Raw genomic sequence first — 12,779 nt, 5'->3', positions numbered from 1 at the left:
GACACTAATCAGAAACATATTCTTTTCTTCTACCATTCATGAATGGTCATGAACCCATGAACACAACCCCATTATTCCAATTTTTGCACTAATTACTTTATTTTATAACATGTTATTTTTCAGTCATGGAGCACTACAGCACAGAAGCAGTCCATTTGGCCCATATAGTCCATCAAAATGCCATTCTGCTTATTCCCTTCAATCCACACCTGGGTCTAGACCTACATACTCTTCTCATCCACACACCTTGGGCTGGCAGTCTTCCCTCCAGCTAGCAAATCTCACTAATAACTATAGTATCATAATTTCATGAGTTGGTCCATGTTCTAAGCTCATACACCTTTTATGTCTTTGCACTGTACTGCTGTTGCAAAAGAACAATTTTCATATCATAATTCTGACAAGCACTTGAATCATTGAGGAAGAGAAGGCCGAAGTACAGACCAAGTACTGGTTGGAATAGACTGGCACCAGAGGGTCAGCATGTATGTGGTGAGCCAAATGGCCTCCTTCAGTACTGTATGAATTTATGAACCACCACAACAGAATGAAGCAAATTCTGTACCGTACGATGACCTACTTCCCTGCACCATCAGTGCCCCGGCAGGCTGCTGTGCTTGACATGACAGGTATAGATGTTCGTATCATTATCCTGCAGCTCAATGACTAGTTCCATCCAGTATGTATCATTGTAGTTTGGTAGCACGGTCACCTCGTAGCCCTTGGAGACAACCTGTCCATTCCTCAGCCAAGTGGCGTTGATAGCACGGGGGTAGAAGGGAGTGATGATGCATGACAGACTCTCGCCCTCAGTAGCTGTTGGCCTCTTTTTCAACACCTGAACCTCTGGAGCAACAGGGGAAGAATGAAGAATTAACGTCACTAAGTCAACACAAACTTATATTATCTTACCATTACAAATGGAAGTTACAGTGTCCTAGAGTGGGATTCTTACTCTTTCCTGCCTCAGACCAGGACCTACCTCACCATTAATCACTATCCTGCCCGAAATCATCTCCCCAGCTCAAGGGAGACTGAACAAAAGAAGAGAGTGAGAGAGGAGTGTGAGAAAATAACTAAGGATGCCCTCCGTTTATAAGGCACAACTCAAAGGTCTGGTGGAAAACTCTCCACTTGCCCAAATTAATGCACAGGCACACAGATTAGACACTGACCTCACCCCAGTGATTGGCTCCCCATCCACGTGGAACCACCACCACTAAAACAGGCCTCATTGCATCAGCCAGGAATAAATCCCAAGCAGCTCTGGATAGAAGAACCCAACTGCAGTGGGGATGGAAAATGAAGGTTCTCAATCCTCCAAACTATTGAGCAACTTGGGTACCATCATTGAAGATGCTTGGATAGGTACACAGATAGGAAATGTTTAGAGGGATATGAGTCAAATGAGCCAAGTTGGATGGTAATCTTGGCTGACGTAGACCTGTTGGGTCTAAGTGCCTGCTTCTGTGCTGTGAGGATGTAGCAACAACTCTTGACACTGACTACCTGAGGGCTTGTCCAAAATTGAGAGAGCATAGACTTAGTACTATCTGGACCTGAACACCATTGTGGATATATCCACAGCTCGAGTACAGCACCAGGTCAAAAAGGCAGCAACCAGCCACCTTCTCAAGGACATCTTGGGTTGGGGAATTAAACAGTGGTTCACTTTGTGAATCCACGTCCACGAGTGAATAAAGCAAATAAAATATTTTTAAAATGAAGCCTTATTTAACACATATGTAACACCACTGTAGCACCTGTCTTATTGTGTGCGACTAGTCGCTGCACTCCTTGAGAAAATCAAATTACATAGTACTACACTGGGTGCTAGTAGGCCATCAGAAGCTTCTAGGTATCGGAAGGAGGCAGTAAATAGAAACCACATACTTCTGGAGATAAGTTCTGTTTATATGAAAACAACGATATGTACAAACTATTTACATGAGCAAGAACAATTCAAAATTCCAACATTCTGTTCAGGTTCTTAATCTTAGATATCAAACCAAAACAAATTCCTTTTTAATTAGAATCAGTGAGATTCCTTTATGACTCTAATTTCTCTAACTAATTAGATCTAGTGTAGTTCCCTATTTAAAAGTTTACAGACAACATTTTCCTTTTTACTTATCCCTAGTTAGTTGGAAAACCAAATATAATTCCTATTCTTAAGCATTATAATTAAATTCAGTTTCATTTCCAGTGTATCTACAAAAGTTATATATACACAGTTATCAAAAGTTATATATACACAGTTTAACCCCTTTCATAATTCTGCAACTTCACAACTTCTAAACAAAGTAAATCTCATTCAGTGACTTATCAAAGTCTTTGCAAAGTAATCAGTTCTTTCAGAAAATCTAATTCGGATTCTTTGAAGGAAAATGAACTTACACATCCAACCATATTAAATCCTTTGCGTCATTACACATTTCGTTCCTGCGCTGGCTCATTGAATCTTGAGTAACTCACCATCTTCTTTCTTGGCTCATTGGACTAATATAGTTTATCATCCACGGCAAGTCAATTCACAAACTTGCACAAAAACTTGACCAAATCCCTTGGTATGATTTTATAAAACTAATGTCCAGTTACACGGTAGAGATCTTGGACACTCGCCTCTGCTGATATTGTCCCGTTTTTGCTGCTGCATGTTATAGCCGTAGCTTCAATAAATCTTTTATCACTATTGTCTCTTCTCCAGGGGTTTCATCCTGAGATTTTCAAGTTACTAGGGTAAAGCTATGCATTAATAATTCCACTCTTAACAGTTAGTGTCTTCAGCTTCTAATCGTTTCTGCGTTTCTCTCTCCTTCCGTGCCTGCGTCAGCCACGCCTTGTTCTCGCACAGCATTTTTTTTCAAATTCTCTTTGGTGAACTTCATTTTCACCCCTCCACAGGTGGAACTTTCTAACATTACGTCTTTGGGTTTAATTAACCTGGGTTACACATACACTTTCAAACATAGGAAAATATGGCGCCTAACGTGACTCCTTTGTTTGCATCTTCGGAAACAGCTCTACAGTATTTCCATCTTTAATATCTCTTATTTTTCCCTTTCAGGGTCCTTTTGAAGACCCTGACCTGCAGTTACATGCTGACTATGGTTCTTTGCGGGAGAGGGACCCATTCTCGGGTTTCACAACTGGCCGCTGTTCGGCACGCCAAGGGCTCCAGCCTAAGATTTCAGCTTGTCTTTAGAGGCCTAGGATCTCAGGGCTCTGGAGAGCGGCGGATCGAAAGTCGGTGTCACGGCAGGAGATCCGTGTGTCATCAGGAGAGCTGGAAGATCTATGGCTGTGTGCCCAGAGCCCTGAGATCTTTGGGCATAGAGCTCATAAAAAAGAAACGCAAAGGACTTTTAACGTCGTAAACTAGAGAGTTGTTTGTTCTATCTCCCCTCTCGCAGTGAAACAGAGACATCTCTTTCTCCTTTATTAGGGAGATAGAGAGCCTGTGGTATGTCAAATGCTGGGTGAACAACGTAGTCTTTGGAGTACTGCACTGCAAGTCTTTGTCTTTACTGTTGTCTTGTTCACGCTCGAGTGCACGGTGGTGGATGCAGATGTTTTTTTTGCCGGTGGGGGGAAGGGGGGATTGTTGCTTGCTGCCGCTGATGTGCGGGAAGGAGGGGAGCTGAGGGGGACTTTGGGGTTCTGACATTTAACTGTTGTTCATTCTTTGGGGTACTCCTCTGTTTTTGTGGATAGGTGCAAAGAAAAAGCATTTCAGGATGTATATTGTAATAGTTCTCTGACATTAAGTGTCCTTTAGAACTTTTGAACGCAGTTTGCATCAAATTAAAACAGCTGTTGAGCATCAGGTAAGTGTTGCATAGCATGGCCACAACTCACTAATCCTAAATCGTACATCTTTGGACGGTGGGGGCAAAGCACAGCATCCGGAGGAAAGTAACAAGATTACGGGGAGAACATACAAGCTCCTTACTGACAGCAGTGGAAACTCACCCCCGGTCTCACAGTTTTGCCAACTGCTACACCAACCATCTTGAATTGGTGCCCCAGCTGTGGTTTTGTGGGTCACACGCTCACCTCCCACACTAAAGATCGTCACATTTCTGCACCGCTTGATACTTATGCCTTTGAGGGAAAACTGCATTGGGTGAGGTGTTAGGTTAGGTAGTGCCCCTGTCTGTCTCTGCAGGTAAACCATGGCTCTAATTAGAGAGTTACCTCCCCCACACAACATTCATAGGAGCTCTCAACCAATGTCACCGAAAGCCAAACAGGACATCACAAAATACTTCAAAGGATCTTGATGTTTACAGATTAGCAGCTGCTTTTCCTCTGTTAATGACCACGTTCAGGGAAAGCACCATAGATTTGGTCAAGATGTTGTCACAATCAAGCAAGAATCATTTTTGACAAATGAGGGTAAAGTTCTTAGCATCGTATAGCCAGACCGCACAAAGACAGGCCATTTGGTCCATTATATGCATGCGGACCAATGAGGAGGGCGAGGTCTTTGGGTCGAACAAGGTCTATTTCCTTGGTGAAGTGTAACAGACTGTCTTAATGGGACAGTTAAGATCAGATTAATTGTTTTAGTGTGATGTCTGTGTTAAGGTGATGTGGCTGTCATCTTTGGGCATCTGAGGGGCTGGGAAGGTTTGCGTACGCTCGCAAGTCATCCCCCAAGCTGATTAAGCTGATTGGGGTTGGACTAAGCCCACTGTTGGGAGTTTTCTCTCAGGCAGGAAGGGGGTAGAGATGGCAGGAAGCGACAGGGATCTCAGAGGTAGCGACTGGAGGAGGGCAAATGGCAGATTTCTGGGAAACGGAAAAATAAATAGCTTATTGAAGATTGTAGAGGCTTATCTTCCAGTGATGAAGACAGTAGATAGGATTTAAATAAAAGAAAGAAGGAAGAGTTTAAGGTTTTGTTGAGTTTTGAATGTGGGTCTGCTTCCAATATAAATCAATCATAGTAACTAAGGATTTGTAGCAACTGTGGAGGAAAACGTAGCTCTGATTATCCAGGATGTCCTGCATAATGCTGTGGAAGTGGCAGCATTTTCAGGTGGAAATAGGTATATCATATGCAGAGGCTCTGCAGAAAATATAGAAGACAGTATCAATGGGATCCATTAATATCCAGCATGCAGATACAAGGGGTGATTGACAAGTTCATGGCCTAAGGTAGAAGGAGTCAATTTTAGAAAACCTAGCTCATTTATTTTTCAACAGAGTCCCCTTCTACATGTACACACTTAGTCCAGAGGTCGTGGAACATACGGATCCCTTCTTTGTAGAAGTGGTCCACAGCAGGGGTGATTGATAACTTTGTGGCCGAAGGGAGAAGAAGAGGATTTATTAACTTCAAACTTTCTGCATTATCACTCAAAGAGTTGAACTACACGTGTAATGTAACGAGAGCATCTTGGACCTCCAGGTGGTCCACAGCAGGGGTGATTGTTAAGTTTGTGGCCTTAGGTAGAAGGAGATGGGTTATACAGCTCTTGTTGCGTGCACGTGCAGTTCAACTCTTTGAGTGAAAATGCAGAAAGTTTGAAGTTAATAATATCTCCTTCTACCTTAGGCCATGAACTTATCAATAACCCCTGGCGCGGACCACTTTCTGGAGGTCCAACAGGCTTCTGCACTGAAGGGATCCGTATGTTCCACAACCGTTGGACGACATGTGTAAATGTAGGAAAAATAAGCGTGCTAGGTTTTCTAAAATTGACTCCCGCAACCTGAGGCCACAAACTTATCAATCACCTCTTGTAGTTTAATGGCATTGTGTAAAGTGCATAATTGTATAACCAAGGACTCTCTGATTGTTGATAAACTTTCATGGCAGATGTGGTAAATTGTACAGCACAAACTGAAATAGGACAAATATTAAAATTATGTGAAAAGCAGAAGAAAAACATTGACATTAAATACTAGAAGCTATTAATGATCTCTTTCAAGGAGTAAAAATGCTCACATTTCAAAGGAGAGTTGTTAATGACTTTTTAATCTTACAATGGAATTTTAGAAGCCTGTTAGCTAGTGGTCAAGAGGTTAAGAAATTTATTGAAGATTTACCAAATAAACCTGACGTCATGTGTATAGGAAACCTAGTTGAAATTCTTTAAGTTTCAAAATACAAAGTTATGTTAACATTAGCCATGATCGGAAAATGGGCAATGGAGGAGTGGCTACATTTGCCAAAACTGGGATAGCATATACAGTAGACTTTTGGGGTTTGGGGTTGTTTATGAGTCAATTGTGGTTGAAATTTAGGGAAGCTGAGATACTTCAACGTGTGTAGCAGGATATTGGACATCTTTTGCCAGTCTGTTGTAGCAAGTCTTCTTTGCTGCTTTTCGTTGGGGGAGCAGCATTGGAGCTGGTGATGCAAAAAGACTAAATAAACTCATCAAAAAGGCTGGATCCGTCCTTGGCTACAGTCCAGACTCTTTTGACTAAATGGTGGAGAGGAGGTCATGAAACAAACTGCTATCCATTATGGACAATCTGGCACATCCTCTCCATTACCTACGGAATAAGTAGCGAAGCACCTTTTTGAATAGACTCATTCAGCTCTGCCGTCATAAGGATTGTTACAGAAAATCTTTCCTACCAAATGCAATAAGCATATACAACAATTCATCTCATTGCGACAGAACACGCATCCTAGTACATTAGTCCCTGCTTTATTATTTCATACATTATTATTGCATTTTATTGAACATTGGTATGTTATTATGCTGTACGTTATTGTTAGTTAGTCTGCACACTGCTGTGTGTTTTTAAATGCTGCTACTGTAATGATAGATTTCCCCTCTTGGAATCAATAAAGTACTTATTATTATATAGACTTACTTTGCTAATTTCACATGTATGTAAGGTAACAGAATGAATAGTTATCACAAGGCTTCCTATAGGCTGTATACCCATCTGGATTTCGTAGAAAGAATGATGATGGACTTGGTATTAAGTTTGGAATTTGATATTCTTAAGGCCCAAGTTAATAAAGAACCAGTGGTGGCAGTTTTCTTTGATCTAGAGAGAGCATATTTGTTATGGACACAAGGGTTGCTGCTTAAACTGGAAAAGATGGCAATAAGTGGTAGATGTTTTAAATGATAGGGAGATACAAGTTAGGGTAGAAACACCATCCTTTAAGGAGTATGAAATAGAGAATGGGACCCCACTCCTTTTTATTATGATTAATGTTATCTTCTTAATTGTTGGCTTAGATATTTCCAGATCATTATATGCTGATGAAGGAATGCTGCAGCGTGGAAAAGAGGCAAGGACATAAATTATATAGTTAGGAAAATGCAGGCAGCTATTAATGAAGTAGAAAAACTGGTGATGTCAGTGTGTGTTTAAATTTTCTCTTGCACAGTCTAAATTTTGTTTGTCTGAAGGGAACATTACACCCACACATGATCTCAAGCTTTATATTACATCACTTAAACAAGATATACTGGTGAAGTTTTATGTTTGTAGATGGATACAAGGCTAACATGCTGCGTTCACCTGCTGCGATCACCAGCAACTTTGATGTGTGTAACATGGATAGTGCATGTGAATAAAATTCCAGAGAAATGTCGTTAACATGCTCAGTTGCTTAGTTGGGTGTGAGTGGGAGGTCACTTAAGTAAATGTATATTGCTTTAATTTGTATTTGATTATGGATGTGTTGCCTAACTAGCGGTCTTAAAGACCCTAGATAGAGCTCAATCTCAAGCATTCAGATTATGTTGTGGTACTATTAAATTTCCCAAATTCTACTATTATTGGGAGAAATGGGTGAAGTACCTTTTCATTTGGGATAAAGGAATAAAACAACGGCTTTTATATAAAATTCAGAGGATGGTGGGAACTCAACTAGGAGATAGATATAAAAGGAGAGAAGTCTTATACATTTACATATTGGACATACTAAGTTGATTAATGTGCATGATGTTGGCATCTGCAGTGAGTGTATTTGTCAAGAAACAGTGCAGCATATATTGTTTGAATGCAGTTCCTAAGAGGTGGAAAGGAAACTTCTCATTGCTAAATTGCGATCTTTGGCACACAGGTAAACATGGAAAGTTTGTTAGGATACCACTGCCATCTAATGTGTTTAGGTGAGCATTGACTTTCATTGTGATGAGCATCAGACTTTTTGATATTACTTGAGGTTTTCTTGGTGATGGTGTGTGTGTGTGTGTGTGTGTGTGTGTGTGTGTGTGTGTGTGTGTGTGTGTGTGTGTGTGTCGGGGTGGCGGGGTGGGGGGTGTGATTTCGTGAATATAATTCCTGTCTCTTCACTCCACACTCCAACTCAGTTGGTGGCGGTAATGCACCTTATGTTGGCCTGCCTACTGCCATTAAACTTCACAGAGAAAAAAGATCTTTTGGAACCCGCGACAGATCTCAAACGCCACTTGAACATTTTCAGTGATAATTTTATCCCGAACTTACAGACTCCAGAAATTCCCCAGCATCTTGGATTTCCTCTGTAGGACACATGAATGCGATGCACCAGTTCTCCATTCTAATGGGGGCACGTCTGGGATCTCTAGAAGATTAGGGGTGAGTTTCCAAAACGCAACTCCAGACCTTTAAAATCATCACGCACCCTCGCCTTACCTGCCTGGCTTCCCGCAACTGAGCAAAGAGACAATATGGTGAAAAGGAGCGATCCCGGTCCGTTCCAACTCTCCATTGCGATGTCTCCTCACCTCGACAAATCTACTCGTTGGCCAATGAACTGCTGAGGGCGCAGATACGATTCACGGAGGCAGTTCGGGGGTAAATAGTGCCCGCTACAAGGAGCAGCCAGTAAGAACTCCTGTAACTAAAAATCTTCCTGCAGAAATAACCAGCCCGCCGCTGCTCTGGAGTGTGGAGAGTGGGAGGCGGGGCGGTAGACTGCCGGCCTGGCACAGGATGTGCAGTGGAGGGTGCGGAGCCGAACCACTTCCAGTAAGGATGTGGGCACAGAGAGGCGCAGGCAGCAACACCCAGTCACTGACACATCTCTGGGCAGATTTCCAGGACCCTCCCAGGAGATGTTCACCACAAACCGTCTCCAGCCGCTGTATAAAACAGGGGTTCCCAATCTTTTTTAATTCCATCGACCAATATAATTAAGCAAGGGGGCCATGGATCCCAGGCTGGGAATCCCTGCTGTAAAACAAAACTGATGCAAGAACTCAGCGGGTCAGGCAGCATCTCTGGAGGGAAATGCACAGACGACGTTTTGGGTCAAAGTACTTCATCCAGACTGGAAGGGTGAAGGGCAGGTAGCCGGCTAAGTAAAGGGCTGAGAGTAGAGATAAGATTCGAAAACGTCAACTGACCACTTCCCTCCACACGAGATCCTCCAGAATTTTGGTTTCTGCTCTAAATTCTAGCGACTGCTTATTCACGTGTCTCTGTGCACTCGATTCTCCGGATCTCGTCTCTTGCGCCCTCGCTCCGAGACAATTAGGATTACACTTCTGTACAATACACTGCCAGACGCCAGTGCGGACTTCCTTGCAAACTCATTGCTCCCCAAGCTGCACCTATCCCTCTCCCAACTCCCACTTCCTCACTTGCTTACACCCCACCCTGTCCTTTTCCTACGTGCGCGTTCTTCATTCGTGCACGCGCTCCCGTCCCGCCCAAGCGCTCTCTAACCCCGCACGCTTTCCCCAACCCTTCCCCACCCCGTACGCTCTCCCACGTTCCTTCATGCATCCCTTCTCTCCCTCATACCCTGTCGACTACACTATGTGCCCTCTCCTCCCTCTTGAGTTCTCCCACTCAGTTGGAGTCTGCGTGCGGTTGCACACTACAAGAAGGATGTGCGAAGAGTATAGTGGATGGAGAAGAGATGCTCCTAGAATGTTTGATTTATGAGAAGAGGCTGGAGAGGCTGGGTTTGTTCTCCCCGGGACAGAGGCTGTTTAGAGGGGTCCTGAAATTACATTGAGTATAGATCGAGTACAAGACTCTACTCCTTGCGTCACAGGTATTTATAGAGGTAATCGACTTGGGTGATAGGGAAAAGATTCAGATAAAAACCTTTTCATCCAGAGAGCGGTATCTGGAACATATTGCCAGTTAGTTGTGGAAGCAGAATCATTGAAGTTGTGTCTGGACAAACACTTGAATCTCCCAGCTGTAGAAGACAAAGGAACAATTGTTGGAAGATTAGTTTAATAAGGAAGGGCACTCACTGGTTGACATGGACATGATGGACTGAATGGCCTGTTTCATGCTGTATGGCCATGACTTTCCCTCCCTGACCTCTTGCACTCTCCAGTGGGTTCTCCCTTCACCATCCTTCGGGTGTTCTTCCTCCTATTGCAGTCCCTTTCCCACAACCCACCCTGCCACATTCTTCCCCCTTCCTCAGTGTGCCATACTTTCCAGGTTTCAACCACGACTGATATCCTGTCCTAAATTGGTAGAAGTTTGATCAGAATAATATAAGTGGGGATGTCTGAATAGTAGATTGGCAGAAATTCTTGCAAGTTAAATGACACCTGACAAGTGAGGATACAGAGTACAAGAGAGATACAGAGAAAGGCAAGGACGAAAACTCCAGGGAACAGGGGATATTAAACAACACACAGAAATTGCTGGTGAACGCAGCAGACCAGGCAGTATCTATACGAAGAGGTACAGTCGAAGTTGCGGGTTGAGACCCTTCGTCAGGACTAACAGAAAGAAGAGATAGTAAGAGATTTGAAAGTGGGAGGGGGAAGGGCAGATCCAAAATGCTAGGACAGGACAGGAGGGGGAGGGATGGAGCCAAGAGCTGGAAAGTTGATTGGCAAAAGGCATATGAGAGGATCATGGGACAGAAGGCCTAGGGAGAAAGAAAGGGGGAGGGGGGAAGACCAGAGGATGGGCAAGGGGTATAGTGAGAGGGACAGAGGGAGAAAAAGGAGCGGGAGATAAAAATATATATATCAATGTTCATGCCGTCAGGTTGGAGGCTATCCAGACGGAATATAAGGTGTTGTTCCTCCAACCTGAGTGTGGCTTCATCTTGACAGTAGAGGAGGCCGTGGATAGACATATCAGAATGGGAATGGGACGTGGAAGTAAAATGTCTGGCCACTGGGAGATCCTGCTTTCTCTGGCAGAAAGAGCGTAGGTGTTCAGCGAAATGGTCTCCCAGTCTGCGTCGGGTCTCGTCAATATATAGAAGGCCGCATCGGGAACACCGGACACAGTGTATCACCCCAGCCGACTCACAGGTGAAGTGTCGCCTCACCTGGAAGGACTGTCTGGGGCCCTGAATGGTGGTAAGGGAGGAAGTGCAAGGGCATGTGTAGCACTTATTCCGCTTACAAGGATAAGTGCCGGGAGAGAGATCGGTGGGAAGGGATGGGGGAGACGAATGGACAAAGGAGTCTCGTAGGGAGCGATCCCTGCGGAAAGCGGTGGGGGGGGGGCGGGGTGGGAGGGAAAGATGTGCTTAGTGGTGGGATCCCGTTGGAGGTGGCGCAAACTACGGGGAATAATATGTTGGACGAGGAGGCTGGTGGGGTGGTAGGTGAGGACCAGGGGAACCCTATTCCTAGTGGGATAGCGGGAGGATGAAGTGAGAGCAGATGTACCTGAAGTGGGAGAGATGCGTTTGAGAGCAGAGTTGATGGTGGAGGAAAGGAAGCCCCTTTCTTTAAAAAAAGGAGGACATCGCCTTCGTCCTGGAATGAAAAGCTTCATCCTGAGAGCAGATGCGGCGGAGACGGAGGAATTGCGAGAAGGGGATGGCATTTTTGACTCCGCCTTCTGCCTGTGGACATGTAAGTAGTGTCTTTCTGTCTGCCTTTAATTTCTCCCTTTCCCGACTTAAACTTTGAAATTTTAACTTTATTCAGTCGGATCTTTCAGAGTGTTAATTATAATTATGGCTACCTTGAGAAGCACTAAAAAAAATTCGCGATCCAGGTAATGGTAAATCTAAAAAAAACTGACGAAGCTTCTGAAGAGCCAGCCTGGGTTAATAGAATAGAGAGTCGAAGGAGCTCTATCGTCGCTGAATTAGCTCAACTAAAAGAAAGTCTTCTTCCTTCGGAGGGAAAAATTGACTCTTTCAGCTCGGATCTTAAAGAAGTAACCCGTAATGCGGCTGATATTTGGAAGCTCGTTCTCGTCGTTATAACATTGGAATTATTGGATTGAAAGAGAGATCAGAATCTGCCGACATACTGGACTATTTCGCTAAAATGTTTCAATCTCTATTTCCTGAGGCATTTTCACAATTGCCCGACATCGAGGTAGCCCACAGAGTTGAAGTTCCGAGGGAAGGTAAAGACAGACATGTTATTGTGTGTTTCCTCCGTATTCGAGACAAAGACCGTATTATTAAACTGGCAAGAAAACAAAGACTGTTCAAATTTCAAGGCTCTCTGATCCGTTTCTTTTAAGATTTTCCACGCGAAGTTGTTCAACAACCTTCTGGATTCGCGACCGTAATGCGAATGGCCTTTCAAAACCAGATGCATCCCTTCCTTCTTTATCCAGCTAAATTAAGGCTTTTCGCTAAAGACTCTGGGGTTCGCATCTTTGAAGATCCAGCCGATGCACTGCGTTTTATTAATTCTCTCCCGGATGAGTCCGAAGCATGAAGTTTAAAAGACTTCAATTATTCGATCGTTTTGCGATATAAGAAATGATGAGATCGGAAGAATTGAGAAGTACAGAAACTCTTGGCATTAAAAAGTACCTTTATCTTTCAAATAGACTGGTTTGGACGGTTTTAACTTTGGAAGATATTTTATGGAATCTAATGGAAGACTGTTGAAATTTTAAACCATTTAGAA

The 12,779-nt window shown here is 43.5% G+C and overlaps 1 protein-coding gene across 1 annotated transcript; it reads right to left on the bottom strand.

Moving 5' to 3' along the window:
- Positions 1 to 202: 202 nt before the first annotated feature.
- Positions 203 to 8,765, bottom strand: LOC140197380 (H-2 class II histocompatibility antigen, A-D beta chain-like). Its single transcript, XM_072257339.1, has 2 exons — positions 8,602 to 8,765; positions 203 to 846 (listed from the first exon to the last, which is right to left on the bottom strand). Exons 1-2 carry the CDS (start codon positions 8,675 to 8,677, stop codon positions 593 to 595), a joined length of 330 nt encoding a protein of 109 aa, XP_072113440.1. The 5' UTR covers positions 8,678 to 8,765; the 3' UTR covers positions 203 to 592.
- Between the last annotated feature and the right edge of the window lie 4,014 nt (positions 8,766 to 12,779).

This window comes from Mobula birostris, chromosome 5 (genome assembly GCF_030028105.1).
Source record: "Mobula birostris isolate sMobBir1 chromosome 5, sMobBir1.hap1, whole genome shotgun sequence".
NCBI lineage: Eukaryota > Metazoa > Chordata > Chondrichthyes > Myliobatiformes > Myliobatidae > Mobula > Mobula birostris.
Note: the sequence above shows the minus strand (reverse complement) of the source record. Positions and strands in the feature narration are given on the sequence as shown.